At 31.1% G+C, this 17,607-nt stretch overlaps 8 protein-coding genes across 8 annotated transcripts; 3 read left to right on the top strand and 5 right to left on the bottom strand.

Annotated features, from left to right (window-relative positions):
• Window positions 1–1,409: 1,409 nt before the first annotated feature.
• SCDLUD_003794 (class I SAM-dependent methyltransferase) lies at window positions 1,410–2,267 on the bottom strand (the record flags this gene model as incomplete). Its single annotated transcript, XM_046081606.1, has 1 exon — window positions 1,410–2,267. The coding sequence occupies one exon, from the start codon at window positions 2,265–2,267 to the stop codon at window positions 1,410–1,412; it is 858 nt and encodes a 285-aa protein (XP_045934721.1).
• An 850-nt stretch (window positions 2,268–3,117) lies between these two features.
• On the bottom strand, window positions 3,118–4,146 carry SCDLUD_003793 (NMT1/THI5 family protein; the record flags this gene model as incomplete). Its single annotated transcript, XM_046078314.1, has 1 exon — window positions 3,118–4,146. One exon carries the CDS (start codon window positions 4,144–4,146, stop codon window positions 3,118–3,120), a length of 1,029 nt encoding a protein of 342 aa, XP_045934720.1.
• A 1,473-nt stretch (window positions 4,147–5,619) lies between these two features.
• Window positions 5,620–7,056, bottom strand: SCDLUD_003792 (MCT family MFS transporter; the record flags this gene model as incomplete). The annotated part of the gene is made up of 1 exon (XM_046078313.1): window positions 5,620–7,056. The coding sequence occupies one exon, from the start codon at window positions 7,054–7,056 to the stop codon at window positions 5,620–5,622; it is 1,437 nt and encodes a 478-aa protein (XP_045934719.1).
• A 567-nt stretch (window positions 7,057–7,623) lies between these two features.
• On the top strand, window positions 7,624–8,460 carry SCDLUD_003791 (uncharacterized protein; the record flags this gene model as incomplete). The annotated part of the gene is made up of 1 exon (XM_046078312.1): window positions 7,624–8,460. One exon carries the CDS (start codon window positions 7,624–7,626, stop codon window positions 8,458–8,460), a length of 837 nt encoding a protein of 278 aa, XP_045934718.1.
• A 110-nt stretch (window positions 8,461–8,570) lies between these two features.
• Window positions 8,571–11,961, bottom strand: SCDLUD_003790 (uncharacterized protein; the record flags this gene model as incomplete). The annotated part of the gene is made up of 2 exons (XM_046078311.1): window positions 8,571–10,452; window positions 11,291–11,961. The coding sequence occupies 2 exons, from the start codon at window positions 11,959–11,961 to the stop codon at window positions 8,571–8,573; spliced, it is 2,553 nt and encodes an 850-aa protein (XP_045934717.1).
• Window positions 11,962–12,368: 407 nt separating this feature from the next.
• BIO3 (adenosylmethionine-8-amino-7-oxononanoate transaminase) lies at window positions 12,369–13,814 on the bottom strand (the record flags this gene model as incomplete). Its single annotated transcript, XM_046078310.1, has 1 exon — window positions 12,369–13,814. One exon carries the CDS (start codon window positions 13,812–13,814, stop codon window positions 12,369–12,371), a length of 1,446 nt encoding a protein of 481 aa, XP_045934716.1.
• A 665-nt stretch (window positions 13,815–14,479) lies between these two features.
• On the top strand, window positions 14,480–14,797 carry BIO4 (dethiobiotin synthase; the record flags this gene model as incomplete). Its single annotated transcript, XM_046078309.1, has 1 exon — window positions 14,480–14,797. One exon carries the CDS (start codon window positions 14,480–14,482, stop codon window positions 14,795–14,797), a length of 318 nt encoding a protein of 105 aa, XP_045934715.1.
• Window positions 14,798–15,547: 750 nt separating this feature from the next.
• Window positions 15,548–17,218, top strand: BIO5 (Bio5p; the record flags this gene model as incomplete). Its single annotated transcript, XM_046078308.1, has 1 exon — window positions 15,548–17,218. One exon carries the CDS (start codon window positions 15,548–15,550, stop codon window positions 17,216–17,218), a length of 1,671 nt encoding a protein of 556 aa, XP_045934714.1.
• Between the last annotated feature and the right edge of the window lie 389 nt (window positions 17,219–17,607).

Here is a 17,607-nt window from a genome sequence, read left to right as displayed (position 1 = left end):
AAATTTTTTCTGTGGTCAAAACCCTACTAAAAATACCTTCATTTCATTAGCCTTGTTTAAAAAATGTGCATTAAATGCAATATAATGATTACCAGCCTTTGAGATCCAAAAATCATGACATATTCCAATAAAATTATCTTCCACGGTGTTCCTAATAAAGTGTTGAATAAATCGTTACAGCTTTTAGCAAGTTCCTCAAGTGTTAATTTGCCTGTTCATCCACTATTTTCAAAAATAGCAACTGGTGAATTTGTATTAACTAGTAATGTTGTTAATTTTTGCGATATAGATTTATCTCTTATTTCTTATTTTTTGGCCAGATAAGATGCTGGGTATTTTTTATTATTAACTAAATGCACAAATTTAAGATGGTTTGTTAAGGCGGAATTTGATGGTCCTTTTCTTTTTAATGAACGTTTAGTATTAAACCCAGGATGTTTACAAGTGAAATAAAACAGATCCTCATTACCAATTAACAATTCAGTTGCCAATTCTTTTTTTAATGTTGGCTTGAAATCCTGATATGTCCATGTTTCCCATTTACTGTTTAGTGCCGAATGTTTTGGATAACATCTCAAAGCTAGTACTTGTGATTCAGTTAACCCAGTATATTCAAATTCAGTGGTATTTTTTTTTCCCTCTTGTTACTGCTAACCAAGGCAGTACTAGTGATGGCAGTGGTGTGAATAGTATCAGTGTTGTTAACAGAATTATCAACAATGGTTTCTTTTAAATGAGTCAAAAAAATAGTATTAACACTTACAACAATGTTTGTTGCTTTAAACAAAATATCATTTGTGGTATTAGTGTTCTAAATTATTTCATAGTTTCTCTTGGTCTGTAAAATGTTGTTTTACGACATTTTTATTTACTTTTTTGTTTTTTTTTTGTTTTTTTTTGTTTTTTTTTTGTTTTTTTTTTTTTTTTTTCCAAATATGGTTTGTTTTGTGTTAAGGAAATTACTAAAAGAAGAGAGAAAAAATTTAACGCTGAGATGCTAATTTAATAAAAGCAAAACCAAAAAAAAAAAAAAAAAAAAAAAAAAAAAATGTTATTAATAATACAGATGGATTCGTATGGAGAACATGAGGAAATACGAGATTATCGTAGTTTGTCCGACAAGCAACCATAAAAAACACGGAACAAATAATTAATGTCCATATTTCCGTACACACCTTGGACCCACGTGATCATATTATTAATTTACCAGCTTGCAAAGACACACGTAATTGAACCACTTTTTACACATTTCATTCTTTTCATCTGAAAATTTAAACTGGGAATTTTTGTTTTTTTCTTCTGTTTTCCAAAAAAATATTAAAATCAATTCATTACACACACACAAAAAAAAAAAAAAAAAAAGGATATAAATATAAACGTAAATCTGAAACACAGATCACAAACCACTTTTACTTTCTAGCCAAAATATAAAAAGTTCCCCATTCAACTCTTAACTTAGTATCATCAGTCCAACCAAATTCTTCTTTCAACTTGCCAACAAACATATCAGCAATATTTTTCCCTTCTCCTCCATATTTTTGTTGCCAATTGTGGTAAGCACTCCAACTATACAAATATTTTCTAAAATCAGCCATGGTATAGTCATCTCTAGCAATTTGGAAAGCAGTCTTTTTGTTACTTTTCATTGGAACATAGTCAATTTTAATCACGTCTGAGAAAAGATCAGTTGGTAACTTAATATCCCTGCAAAAATTCCTCAAATATGATTTACCAGGCTGTTGCCAGCATGGGCCCATGTACCTATCATCGTCAAAAACAAATTTCTCATAAATTTCGTTTGCCTTTGGATAATCAAGAAACCTTGGTTCGACATAAGCCCAAATAGCCAACGTGCCATTAGTTTTCAAAACTTTATAAGCTTCCTTGAAGAACTTGTCTGTATCAAACCAATGAATGGCTTCTGCACAAGTGATTAAATCAACTGAATCTGGTGGAAGAACAGAGCTCAGGTTTTCAGCTTTACAACACAAAAATTTTATAGTTTTGTCAGTGTTTTTTTGTTCAAATTCTTTTTTTAGTTCGTTAGCTGGTTCTAACATCTTACTTGAAGGATCGGTACCGACAACATGATGGAAGTATTTCAATAAAGGGAAAGTTCCAATACCAGTACCACAACCAACGTCAACTGCAGTTTCTCTTTCACCCTTATGATATGAAAGAATGGCGTTATATAAAGATTCAGGGTATGTTGGTCTGTTATCCTTGTAATGTTTTGAATCAAACTTTTGGTCTGCAAATGTAGACATTTTCTTTTTTTATTTTTTTTTTGAGGTTTTGTTAATATAGTGACAACTATGTAGTTTTTTTTCCTTAACAAAAGTGTAGGGTTTCAAAGTAGGGGATACATTTCATCAACAATAATCCACAGTAGATATCTTTTGGCCTTACTCCTTTTATATAATTAAATTACGAGGAATGGTCTTAAGATACAAAACAAATCTTAAAGTTTAGGAGCGATTATTTTTTTATTTTTAAGGGGTAAGATCAGATTTTCCTTGGCAGTTTTCGTCGGTACTGGCAGAACAAAAAGGTTCCGTTTGTTTACATAGATATATACCGTTTTATTATCTCAGTAATTCACAATTGTTGGTGTAGTTTATATGATTTGTTGCCGTGCCACCATGTGATTTGTAGTAGATTTACACTCTAAACAAATAAGCTTGTACCTCTCTCCCTTTTTTAATGTTCATGTACGTCGTTTATTTTAGAATAAACACACAAGACGAGTACCCCTATATCGGTTGCTATCCGAACAACGCATATCCGTACATTTCGTACTTTTGCTTTTAAAAAGTATATTAAAAAAAAATATGATTCTTTCACGTTACTCACATTTTAATACTATTATTTTTTTCATAACAAACGAGGTTATATAAAAAAAGAGGTAATAAATCTAATTTAATCATAAAAAACAAAAGACTAACAAATTTCTTTTTTTTTTAATATTTTTTTTAGATAAGTGATTTGAAGTGCAAAAAAGAATACACTAGAAATCATTTCACCGCATTAAAAATCTTGCACAATACTTATTAAGAATGGCAGTTCATTAACACACACGTACATAATATTATATATACCAGTATATAAATCTATATTTCAATGTTTCAATGGAACAACTAATCTCTTGAAAGACCCCTCTTCTCTGCATTTTTCTTGGTGAATACCCATCAATCTTTGGGCTTCTAATGGGTCTTCCACTTCGTTGGGTTCTGGCCATGACAAATATTCATTGGTGTAATTGGACTTGTAATCCAATGGCAAAATCTCCAATCTCTTACCGTACCCAGTAACTTTTTTCCAATCACGATGCACATTGTACAAAGAACTGGAAAAGTAAGCAAAACATCTTTGGTATTGTTTGTAAGCCAAATCAGTATTCAATTGTGGCTTCAAATCTGTATATGTAGCCCAAGATTGTTCTGGGTGGTTCAAAACATCATCAGTGGCCTTTTTAATGGCAATCAAAAACTTTCTAACTTTGTCTCCATTCTTGGCCAAAAATTCATCATTACAAATGTACAAAATAGTACAGAAACAGCAACAACCCAAACAAGCCAACTTGTCAATTCTCAACATTTGAACATCAGTAACTGGTCTGCCCTGCTTTTTGCAGTATTCTTCCAATTCCACTTGTTGAATACATTCAATACCAATACCAGCATGAATCTTGCCCTCGATGATATATTTGGCAACATTCATACCACATCTAACAGCAGTGTAGTCGTTTGGTGTCATACCATAATGCTTGGTCAATTCGTCCAATTGGATCTTACCAAATTCACCAACATAACCAATCTTTTTACCCTTCAAAGATTGGAAATCTTCAGTGATACCGCTGCCTTTCAAGTACAATAACCCAGTGAATGGTTCGTCTAACAAAGAGGCAACAGAAGTAACAGGGAACCCTCTAGCTTTAGCGGCCAAAGTGTGAATCATAGCTTTCAAACCCATGTCGACTTTACCAGACCCAATTAATTCAGTTACATCGGATGGATTGCTTGGTTCCAAAATAGCAATATCTAAGCCTTGCTCTTTGAAGTATCCCTTGGTTTGAGCCAAATAAATTGGAATGTGGTATGCAGCAGTTTGCCAGTTAAGTAAAAAGGTGATTTTATCAGTGGTCATTTTGTTCTTGTTTGTTCTTGTTTGTTGATCTTTGTGTTTTTAGAAAGAAAAGGAAAGGAAAGCAAATATCTTGATGATAATTATCCATGGCCTTTATATACGTTTCATTTTACATTTTTATTTGTTCATTTCCTCCCCTGTTGAGTAGAAGTATTCAAAAAAATAAAAGAACGTGGATTATAAATCTTTGTATTCTGAATTTATAAGCTATGCCTTAGAGGTATGTGTGCCTTATTACTGGATATTATTTTTTTGTTAGCATGTTTGTAAAGATGTCTAGTTTATTATTCAAATGTTTAAGGTAATTTTTTTTCTTATGTTTTTTTTTTTTATTAGGCGCAGAAAAAAAAAATATAAAATTGTGTTGCATAATATTTTGATGTTGTAGGAAAAACCTAAATATACAAAGGAGAATGAATATTTTTTCTTCAAAGTATTTGAAAAAGGTTAATAACAGAGCATAAGAGAATATACATGATATACTTTAATATATTGACAAAGTTAGTTGTTTTTTAGTCACTTTTTATATGTAAAGATACACTTGTTTGAATATTATTATAAGGCTATAAGAATAAAATAAACTATTAGCAGATTCAAACCTTTTTCATCAATCTCTTAGCAAAAAAAAAAGGGTTTGATACATTGCGGTTCGTTAGAATCATAATACTGTACCAAAATCTTATTCTTAATATTTAAAATAAGATTTATTGGATTAAATTGGATATAGATTTTTATTCACTTGTTTATTTATAAAAATAATAACAAACACCCTAAAAAAGGGCAAAGTAAATGTCATTTTTTACAAGCGATAACCCCGTTAAGCACATGCTTAAAATATATTAAATTCTTATTCTTTCTTTTTCACAAAAATTTAGAAAATACTCGATTCTAAAAAAATAAACAAACTCTATTTAGATCCCATATACATAACTTGTTGGATATCTTGACATGTATCATCTATAATCATTGTATGTTTGTAAGAAAACAGACTTCCATCCTTATAAGTACCTATTATAATCAAACAATTGGAATAGCCAGAACTTTAAACAGCAATAATATAATATACAGGATTACCATCAGTCATGTAAACATATTATTTTCAGTTTCTCCATAACCAGCTTAAAATTAACAACAATTTGAAGATTCATTTATTTGTTAAGTTTCCATTCTATTAAAACTTTTCAATACATTTGTTGCATATTTATATATAATTAGATCAGGTTTCTTCATAGTAGTATTTTCCAAAATAATAATACCATCTATTAGCCCATATTAATTTGCAAACAACTTCTATATAGATCTGTTATTATGTGTATATCTGCACTCAAATCTCTTAAATTTGTAAAAACAAATATGATATCAAAAGGTCTAATAAACAGATCACAGAATTTATTACTGGTACTACAGTGATAATCTTGCAACCACTGATAAAAAAAAAAAAAAAAAAAAAAAAACGAATGCATCAACTCAATCCTAAAAAGCAACCAATTTAAACCCCACGCATAAATATCTTGCTATAATATAGCAAAAAGCACCACCTAGCATCAGCATTGTAGCAAAAATTATAAAATTATTATAATCTGAAAGCGATGGGTCATTCCCAATTATGGCACCACATATTGGAATAATAGGTAAAGTTAGAACTGCTTGTATCAGATAAGTAGTAGAGTATCTTTTCCCAAAGTCAACAGTTTTAGATATTTTACCAATTAATGGAGGGGTCAAACTCATAATACCGCCACTAGAAACCCCATACAGACATGAATATGCCCATAAACACTTGCTATTACCACCAAATGGTAACCAAATAGCAAAGTTAAATACAGTACACATAATAACCATAACAATTATAACATTAAATCCTCCAAAAAAGTGATCAGAAAGATATCCTGGTAAAACACGGCCCACTATACTGAAAACATTGATCATCGTAAGCAAAACATAAGAAGTCTCTTCTGAATTACCTTTAAAAATAGCATAAGATGCAAAATAAGTGGAAGCAGCCGTTAAAGAACTTTCAGCAAGAGACACTCCTAATGAAGTAAATAAAAATTTGTAATCCAATAAATATCTCCAGTTAAAACAGGAGGTTATGTACCAACGCACACACTGTCTTCTTGATTCGAATGGTTTCTTCAAATGGCGGGCATCTTTATTATCGATAGGTCGTTCTTTACTTAAGCACATATAGCATAATAAACAACCTAAACTAATGAATCCTAAAATCCTTATAGCCCATTCAAAGCCTAATTCCACAAACAATTTTCGTAGCATAATTGGAAAGATAATCCCACCTATAGACCCTCCTAATAATGCTATGCTAGTAGCTGTAGACCGTTTTTTGTAAAACCAAGTAGTAACAGAACTCATAGAAATAGTGGCCATAAATCCAGTAGCAACGCCACAACAAACCCCAAAGGATAAAATAAAATGCCAAATTTTCGTAGAATTTGCCATTGCCATTATTCCACCAACAAATAATATAGTCACCAAAATGCCTGGAATCCTGCCTCCGTTCCTATCAAAATAGGCACCAACTAAAACGCTGCTAGCAAAACAAATAGTTAAATATGAAGAGAAAATCCAAGAAATATTGGAAGCCTTGACACCAGCTAATTGTTGATTACTGATATAACTTTGAATTGCACCTAAACTGTTAAACACACCAAATACAGGCACTAGCCCGCAAAATGTCCCGAATAGAGAAGTATATGCCTCGAATCCACCATCTGGGAACTCTGATATATCTTCTTGAATGGATGACTCTTGGGTTTGTTGATAATCATATTGCTTGTAATCCTGGTACGCAGACAAGGGTTTTATGGCAGTTGAATATGATTTAGGCTCAGTGTCGTTTATTATAAAGGTCCTTAAACTGGAAGAAATATCTTGCAATTGAATATCTGTCATACAAATTGAGCAATAGATGCGCACTATTATCTTTTATAAAAAAATATATTAGTTTATTAGGTTATCTGTACATATAGTATTCACAACATTGTTACAATAGCTGAAAAGGGAGGGGAAAAAAAAATTCTGGTTAGCACAATTCCAAAGTTTAGTTCAAAAATCTAGTTTTTTTTTTTTTTTTTTTTTTTTTCATATTTTGGTATGAAGTGAAATTTAAACATTTGGGATAAAGAAAGAACAAAAAAAAAAAAATATCTTCGGTTTAAAACATTTCCTAAAAAAACATTCGGACACATCCATTTTCGGTGAATTTCATTATTAATGTTTTTTTTTTTAGTAGAGTTTTAGCGTGCTTAGCAACGATATCGTGTATTACGTTATCATTTCGTACGTCATACAGAGGGGGAAAAAAAACGGGTGTTTATTCCAATAGCTGATGATCCACATCTGTCCGATTTTCAAGATCATAAAAAATAATAATAATATTCTAGTTCGAATAATTTTTTTTTTTTTTTTTTTCTCACAAGATTCAAAACAAAGACAAGGAAAATCAAGAATCAAACAACAATGAGCTGTAAAACTGCATTTGTTACCGGCGGATCTCAAGGTATTGGTGCTGCCATTGCCATTACTTTGGCTAGTAAAGGTTTTCAAGTCGCTATTGGTTCTAGAAATGAGGCTAAAGCTCAAAATGTTTTAAAGGCCATAAAAGAAGTTTCAAGTCCTGAAGCCAAGGATCCTATTTTTGTTAATGTGGATGTTTCCGATAAAGAATCTGTAAACAAAGCAGTTGATGAAGTGGCCAAATATTTTGGTTCCTTTGATGTTATGATTAACAATGCAGGCATTGCTAAAGTTCACAAATTGCTTGATGTAGATGCCAAAGAGTTTGATCAAGTTATGGATGTTAATGTTAAGGGGGTATTGTATGGTATGCAAGCCGCTGCAAAAAAAATGATTGAGCTAAACAGGAAAGGCGATTATGGTAATGTTATCACACAGGAAAATCAACCAAAAAAACTAACTGGTAAGATTATTAATTGTTGCAGCATTGGTGGGAATGTTCCAATGCCAATGATGTCTGCATATACTGTTAGCAAATACGCTGTAAAGGGGTTAACTGCCGTAGGTGCCAAAGAGTTTGCACCATATGGTATTACAGTGAACGCTTATGCTCCAGGCCCAGTCTTGACACCAATGTGGGATGATTTGGATGCACAACTAGCATCTATGAATGGTTTGGGTCCAGGTGAAAACTTGAAAGCCTTTATTGAGTCTATTGCTTTGAAACGTGGTGCTAATGCACAAGATATTGCTAATTTGGTTGGATTTCTGGCTAGCGATGCATCTGATTATATTACTGGCCAAAACTATGTGGTTGATGGTGGCTTAACTTGTTCTTAATAAAAGAATTCTTTTTTTTTTTTTTCGTATTTAAACCATTATGTATTATATATGTATTACAGAGGGGGAAAAAAAATAATAATAGTAGTAATAAATTATAGCAAAAATAACTACTTTTCATTTTCAAAATTCTTGATTTTTTCACTAACAGGGTCAATAGCAGGTGTAATTTGTTGTCCTGCATCAACGGCATCATAAAAATCAATTTGTGCAGCATCATCGTTCAAGAATTGATTTCTTTCCTCTTCAAAATATTCAACGTTAATAAAAGTTTCATACCAGTTTTTATCACCCAACTTGGATCCAGGCACAGGGAAAAAATAACACAAAATCAAGTATAGTAAAAATGATACAAAGTATCCTACCAAATAGTTCAAATAATACAAATAAATTGCACCTTGAGGTACATATATATTATTTCCTACATCACCAATAAAACCAGGCATATTTGGAACGATACCACCCAAGTAGGCAGCTAATGCTCTCCAATTTAAACCAAACCTATTTGAATACATGTAAATACTTTTTTTTTGATCACCAGTGTACAGTTGTAGTAGATCAACATACCCTCTACGCACAACATAGTAATCGCAACAAATAACACCTGCAATGGAGGAAAGGAAAACGGCATAAGCGCTCAATGCATCGGTAAACTTGCTAGAAGAGGCCATCAAATTCCAAGGGCAAATACACAAGGCTAGAAGTGCACAAACATATCCACCTCTTCTAATAGATATAAACCTAGGCAACAAAGCTGTCATATCTGTACCAGCAGATAAAGAGTTCGCACTGATATTGGTACCTAATTGGGCAACACAAAAAACAAAACTGATCAAAAAAACCCCGGCTCTGTCACCCCTGGTAAATCCATCATCCAAAAATCTTTGTAACACATCGACAGGAGACCAATAATTAACCCCATAAAGCTTGTAAGCTGCAGAAGTGACAATTATACCAATCAAGGATGTCACACTGAAAAAAAATGGAATTGAAAACAATTGGGACCATATGGCACTCTCAGATGTAACAGAAAATCTTGAAAAATCGGGAGCATTGACAATCAAAGTAGCAAAATTCGCAATGGAATTTAGAACGCCTCTTACAAAAGCCCAGCCGTGATCTTTGGTGGATAAGTGATCAACGCCATTTAAAGAAGTCAAAGCAATTTCGCCATGTGATTTAACCAATGCCCAAATTAAAAACCCAAAGGCAGCAAAGGGGACCAAACATGCCTTGACAGTAAACAAGTGACGAATCTGATGTGGGTGGATATAAATGAATGGTAATTCACAAACCCAAAAGATAAAAAAGCACATGAATTGATAAGTTGTTGTATTGGGACTGTTAATATGGTTATGTATTCTTTCTGGCAAATCATTACCAAAAATACTTTGGAGCATCAACGAAACCGGTTCCATTCCCAAATATGTTTGGCACGAATACCAAATAACACTTAAAACAATTCTATTAATAACAGGCCATAATGAGAAAAAAATACCAAAAGATACACGAGCACTAACTGGGAAGGAAATGTGGTAATTAGAACCTATTTTGGCACCCAATACAACAAAGCAACCAGTAAAAAAATAACCAATCCAAACAGTTAACCAAGCTTCCCACCATTTAAGCCCCAATTGCAAACCAGTGGAAGCGATTTGCCATGTATTGATGTTAAAACAATCAGCAATCCAGAAATAAACGTAATTGAACCAAGACCATTTTCTACGTGCCTGCTCAACAGGTCTCAAATCGTGATTGTACAAAAACGAATCACGAACGCTTCTGTCATGGTCACTATTGTCTAACTCAAGTGCATAAATAAGTTTTTTATACCAAGGAAGTTCAGTAGTTTCGCTTCCTAGAGTTGAAACTTCATCTTGTTGGGTAGAAGAAAATGGAATTGCTCCTCCTTTTTTTATCTCCAAAGCATTTTCATCGGGAAACCCTTCAGCTGGTTCATTATCATCTTGGGTTTTGAATGTATTTTTCAGCCTATGTGTTATAGAAGACATGGTTGTGGAGTGTTTTAATATTGTAGTGTTGTTGAATTTTTTTTTTATTTTTATTTTTTATTTTTTTTTTTAATATATATATATATATAACGTATTTAGACTTGAATTTAGAAAAAAAAGAAACGAGCTCTATACTAGTAACATGAAGATTATTTTTGGATGAAAAACCCCCCCGCCGCTGAAAGATAAGATATGTTTTATATAACAGACTTTTATAATAAAAAAAAAACAATAACTTTGAAAAATACTCTATGCTACTATGAACAGTGAAAACAAAAGAAGGCTGTATTATCGCGCAAAACGAGTTTAATCTATATAACAATAGATACAATAATAATAATAATAATAATAATATTAAATGAAACAGATAGTATTGTGTTTGTTATCTTTTTTTAGTAATTTGTAATCAAAAATAAAAATAAAATAAAATAAAATAAAATAAAATAACAGCCTTAACAAGGGCTTGATGGAAATGTAGTCCCTTCAAGCTAAGTTTTCTATGTAGAGGAATTGTTATCTTTTTGTGAGCTAAAAGATATCCAGGGCTAAAAGATATCCAGGGCTAAAAGATATCTAGGGCTAATCATATCTAGGGCTAATCATATCTAGCCCCATTAAAAAATAAAAAATAAAAAATTAAAAAAAGGGAAAAAGAAAAAAATAAAAAAAAACGCAAATTTACATCTGGATAATTCCGAAATATACCCTCGTTTAATATGAAACTTCTACGTGTATTTTTACCCTGACAATAATAATCCATATTAAAATTACAAAATGATATTACCATCTGTAGAGAAATACCAACACTGTCAATAAACTGATCAACCTCGGTGATTCTTGAGGCAAACTTGTGTTCCATTCCACTAAAGCCAGCACATCCTAGAATAACATTTTTACTTTTCAACTTTTCCACATTAACCTTTTGAATCCTATCAACAATTTTGCCAAATACTTTAGGATCATGTAAGTCTAAAACCTGAACTTCTGAAGAAACTGTTCCCTTCCAAATACTTGGTAAAAACTTTTCACCACTTCCATTTTTGGTTAATATATCACAAACAGCTTTGTTTAACAAATCTACCCATTCCTTATTTGAAGTAATTATAGAAAATGATTTATTTTGTAAGAGACAATAATGAATCGAACAATGGAAAATACCTGTAACACTAATTTTATGAAACTTTTCTTCGATTGCTTTCTCCTGCAATGCAGATACCAATTGGTGATTAGAGAAACAGCAAATCAGGACCCCATCGTAGTCTCCATAATAATAATCACTTGTGGCTTTGGTTAAAATTGGATAGCAACTTTTGAAGGATAGATAAGATGAATCTTCGTCACTGATTTGAGGGGGGCAGATTCCATCTTGAGGACCAGTAAAAAAAGTCAATTTGATATTTTTGTTAGCTAATATAGATTTAGGGATTGAATTTCTGATAGCATCTGTCATGGAATGAGTAGAGTTTGGATTAACAATCAGTAACTTCATAGTTCAATTTTCAAAGTGATATTCATTCTTTTTTTTTTTTTTTTTCCCTTTTCGTTTCGTTTATAATATTATGATACAAGATTATCTATAATAATAATTCTTGCATTATCAACCAACTTCTTAATTCTCTTGTGTTTATATATATATATATATATTTCTATTTTGTTTTAAAGTAGATTAAAAGCAAGCAATTAAAAAAAAAAAGATAAGTGATGGGTAAAGAGCTTGTGGCTCTCGTTTATCTCCTATCTTTTTTAAAATCGCAGACAAGTACAAATTATAAGCACATTGGCTCGGCGTTCTCAGATCCAAATTTGCATTTTTTTTTTTTTTTTTTTTTCTTTTTTTTTGTTTATTAAAAAATATTAAATATCGCCAGTTGTTCAAGATAAATACAAAAAAAAAAATTATGTTTTTCTATTATCTAACTCAACTTTCCACTCGTTCAATGTTTCCTTAACAGCCTGAATAACAAATGATAACTCCTCTTTTGTTATAATAAAAGGTGGCATGAGATAACAGAGCCTGTTGAATGGTCTAATATAAATGCCTTTTTCAATATTTTTCTTTTGAAACCATAACGAATCAACAGGAGATTTTAATTCAACAATACCAATTGCACCGATAATTCTAACATGTTGAATAATATCCATCAGCTCTTTTTTTAATGGCATATACAATTCTTCATATAATTGTTTCTCAATACCTTTAATCATACCTTTCCACTCACCTCTTTGTAAGATTTCCATGGTTTTATTTGCAACAGAGCATGCTAAAGGGTTGGCCATAAAAGTGGGACCATGCATAAAGCAACCGCCAGTTGGGCTTGAAGGGTTGGAAATAACAGAACTTATTTCATCAGTACAAATAACAGCACTTAAAGTCATATAGCCACCAGTTAAGGATTTCCCAATACACAATATATCAGGGTATACATCAATAAATGGGGTGTTAGTTGTTTGTGTTTTCTGGTACTTGTTGGCATGGTTAAAAGCAAATAGTTCACCAGTACGGCCAAAACCAGTGGCGATTTCATCCAATATTAACGGAATTTTGTATTGAGTACACAATTTTCGAACTTCAATTAAAAACTGTGGATGGTAAATCCTCATCCCACCGGCCCCTTGTAATATGGGTTCCATAATGACAGCTGCGATTTGTCCATGAAATAATTCGATTTTTTCTTTAAAATCCAAGATGTCAGTGGGGTCCCAATTGGTGTCGAAGCTTTTGGAATTTTCATAATAAATGTTAGACGTTGGCAATGTTTCCAGTACCTTAGGTGCCTTGGCAAAGATGTTTTCAGGTAAATATCCAGTATAAATAGAATGCATTGAATTCTTAGGGTCACAAACACTCATAGCCCCCATGGTATCACCTGAATATCCGTGTTTAATTGTTAAAAACTTGCATTTTTTGTTTTTGGCTCCATTCAACGTAAATTGGTATTGCAGAGCCATTTTAAGAGCAACTTCGACAGCAACAGAACCAGAGTCAGCAAAAAAAACTTTGTTTAGCTGAGGTACATTTAGCATTTTTAGAATATTTTCCCCTAACTTAATTGCAGGTCTGTGTGTCAAGCCACCAAACATCACATGTGAAAAATTATCAATTTGATTTTTCATAGCTTCATTCAATTCTTCATTATTATATCCAAAAATCATACACCACCAAGATGACATCGCTTCGATTAGTTTAGTTTCAGGGACAGTATCTAACGTGATTGTGCTACCTTTTGCACATTTGACCGGATACACTGGCAGTGGGTTTTCCATGGAGGTATATGGGTGCCATAAATGTTGTTGATCAAATTTGATAAGTTCTTGAGTTTCTTTTGAATATTTTACCGACATGATGATTTGGTTTTTTTTTTTTTTTTTTTTTTTTCTAGAGAACATAAATAATAAAAGTTTTAGAAAAAAAGTAAATCTGGCTTTTTTTTTTTTTTTTTTTTTTTTTTACTTATTTCTATCGTTATTATATATTATAGGAAATTTGAATTAATTTTTCTTTTTTTGTTATTATTATTTTGCTTTTAGAAATAAGTAAAAAGAATATTATTCTCTTTGGAAAATGGGAGAAAGGAATGAAAGAGTGAAGTGTAGATTTTAATCTTCGTTTGTTCATTTCCATACTTTATACGCCGTCTTATAAGGAAATATTTAATTAATCATGTTATAACGACTCATGTTTTAAAATATTAAAATTATTCATAATTCCAACGCTAAGAAATAACTTTTAAATGTATATTAAAAATAAAATCAACAGATTTTTTGAGTGACCTGCTGATATCATCATATTTGAATAATAAATGAAAATTATAGAGCAATGATTAAAAAAAAAAAAAAAAGAAAAAAAGAAAAAAAGAGAAAGAAAAAAAGAATATTTAAGAGAATAGTAAATTAGATTATTCCATACTAAATCAAAAAAAAAGTTATTCAAAATCAACAAAAAATAAAGGAAATAAAAAAAAGAAAAAGAGTCAAAAGATAAAGTTGCTTTGAATTAAAAAAAAAAAATGTTGAAAACTGTTATATTTGTTACTGGAACAGACACAGATATTGGAAAAACATTTGTTTCCAATTTATTAGTTCATAAGTGGAAAGCTAATTACTGGAAACCAGTACAAACTGGTGTGGAATCTGATGAGGGAGATACAACTACCATTCAAACTAACAAATTAACTAATTGGGATCCAACGTTGTTTATTCCAAGATATTCTTTACAAAAACCTTTATCTCCATACCAGGCTATGGAATTTGAACCAGATACTCAAATCGAATTGAATGACTTTATCCTTCCAAAATTCCTTGACAATACACCATTGGTTGTTTAGGGTGCTGGTGGAGTGTTTGTTCCTATTACCAAGAAATTAGAAATCACGACTGATTTAATTAAACATTTGATTAAAACAAATCCTGAAAAAAATATTAAAATTGTTATTGTTGCTAGATCCGGTTTGGGTACTTTGAATCATACATTATTGACTCAAGAGCACTTACAAAATGCTGGACTTAAAAATCATTTATTGGGCTGCATAGTAAATGGCACACCTAATAAGGGAAATGTGGATTGCTTGAGGAAATTTGGGGTTAATGTTATTGCCGAAATTCCAAAATGTGTTACCAACGAGGAAACAAATATTGCTTTAGAAGGCATCCCATCTTTAGAAAGCTTGTTGTAAAAAAAAAAAAAAAAAAAAAAAAAAAAATTTTTTTTCCTATTTAGAATATACGTAGTATTTATAAATAGTCAATTTAAGATGACTGGCGCTGACATGAAGATGCCCTTTTTTCTTTTTTTTTTTTCCTTTATAAATTTATTTATTAATTTTTATTAAAAAAAGTTTCCATTTAATTAAGTTATATACAACGTATAATTTTTTTTTTTTCAACATATAAGTTTATATGCTAATCTCAATATGATATATAAAAGTAGAAACAAAAATAATAATAAAAACTTAGTTCGACTTGCATTTTGGTTTGTTTGTGTTTTTTTTTTTTCTTTTTTTTTTTCCCTTAGTTCTTAATGTATGCTAATACAAAGAAGATGAAAAAACAAAAAGCAAAACTATTTCAGTAAAATAATGAGTGAAAAGAATCTTCAAATAATTAATGAAGTACAAACTGTATCAAGCACTAAATTAAGTAAAAATTTTAATTTGTTTTCTTTGCTAGGTATTGCCTTTTCATTAACTAATTCCTGGTTAGGTGTTTCGAGTGCCTTAGTGGTTGGTCTATACAGTGGTGGTCCCCTATTAATCATTTACGGATTAATCATTGGTTGTTTCTTTACAGTTTTCTGTGCTTGGTCATTATCCGAGTTTGTTAGTTGGTTACCAAACTCTAGCGGTGCATATTTTTGGTGTTTAAAAATGTTGCAAGTTAGCAAAACTAATGATACGAAGTTTGATGATTCATTGGAAATAGATTATGATAATGAGGAATATGAATTAGAACAGTATTGTTGCGCTAAGGACATTGAGATAACTTCTATCCCACAATACTATATTTCATTATTTGCTGGTCTGTTAAATTATTGTGGAGCAATTTTTACCACTGCGTCAGTTTGCTCATCCCTATCCTATAGTATTATAGGTTTGTATCAATTCAATAACTTAGAATATGAATTAAAGCATTGGCACTTATTTGTTTGCTATGAAGCTTTAAACATATTTTTCACGTTTTTCAATTGTTATGCTGGATGGTTGCCATTCATTTCCCAATTGGGGCTTTATATGTCCTTGTTTACATATACAGTTACATTTGTTGTTTCTTTGGTCTGCAGAGCAGATTCTACCACACCCTGGCCCAAAGCAAGTAGCATATTCAAAGATTTTGATAATACTACTGGCTGGAACTCCAGCGGTATGGGGTTTATAGTTGGGTTAATTAATCCATTATGGGCCTTTGCCGGCATTGACTCTGCAATTCACATGGTTGACGAAGTAGGTTATATCAATTCAAGAAAATTTGTTCCAAAGGCAATTATTTTCACCGTTGTTATTGGATTCATCACTAGCTTCACGTATTCTATTGGATTGTTTTATTGTATTAAGGACAAAGATACAGTTGTCAACTCAATTTTGCCAATATTAGAAATTTATTACCAAGCAACAGGTTTAAAAAAGTTATCCATTTTTTTTCAAGCTTGCTCGATCACTTGTGGGTGTATATGTGGGATCAGTAGTGGTACTTGGCAATCAAGAATATTGTGGGGCATAGGTAACGATATAGGAAGTAACGGGTCGTTATTTTGGCAGAAAATTAGTGAAATTGATAAAAGAGGTAAAGTGCCCTTGTATTCCCATTTGTTTTCCCAAATATGGGTAGCCATAATCGGGTGTATTTTTATGGGCTCTTCTACAGCATTCAATGCCATAATTACCGCCTGTATAGCCTTACTGTTATTATCGTATGCCGTTCCTTGCGTTATTTTGCTATTTGTTGTTGGCAGAAAGAAATTTTTTGCAAAAATTCAAAAAGAAATGAGGATTAGAGAAATTCAAACAGGTAATATTTGGCAACCTTTTTTAAAAAAATGGAGTAATACATTTGGTTTCATTTCAAACATTATTACCATTTTATGGTCTTTATTTTGTTTAATATTTTTATCATTTCCTTATCAATTACCTGTTAACAGTTCAAATATGAATTATGTCACGGTTGTTTATTTTGCTGTATTTATTATAGTCGGTATTACAGTATTTTTTACAACTAAAACATTTAATAGAAAGCGGATGTCTAAATTGATATAAAAGAAATTGTGATTGGTGAGAAAAATGAAAATTTAAACTATACACTGTTAGCTATAAAAAAAAAAAAAAAAAAAAAAAAAAAAAATAGATGTATCAGTTTATGCCAACGGTTAAAATATAAAATGTAAAGTGAGATGTAAAACAATATATAATTTCTTTTTTTTTTATTTTTTTGTTTTTTTTTTTTTGTTTTTATAATTTTGTTTATCGTTTTTGTACGGTATTTTGATAGTATTTTTTTTTTTTTTTTTTTTTTTTTTTTTTTTCTTACCATTTAATTTATTTACATTTGAGTCAATCAATTATCAGTGATATAGTAATACTGGTGGAAATACAGAGCATTTTCTGGATATCAAGTATTAACACAATACAAAAATTGATGTATAGTA

This window comes from Saccharomycodes ludwigii, chromosome IV (assembly GCF_020623625.1).
Source record: "Saccharomycodes ludwigii strain NBRC 1722 chromosome IV, whole genome shotgun sequence".
Lineage (NCBI taxonomy): Eukaryota > Fungi > Ascomycota > Saccharomycetes > Saccharomycodales > Saccharomycodaceae > Saccharomycodes > Saccharomycodes ludwigii.
Note: the sequence above shows the minus strand (reverse complement) of the source record. Positions and strands in the feature narration are given on the sequence as shown.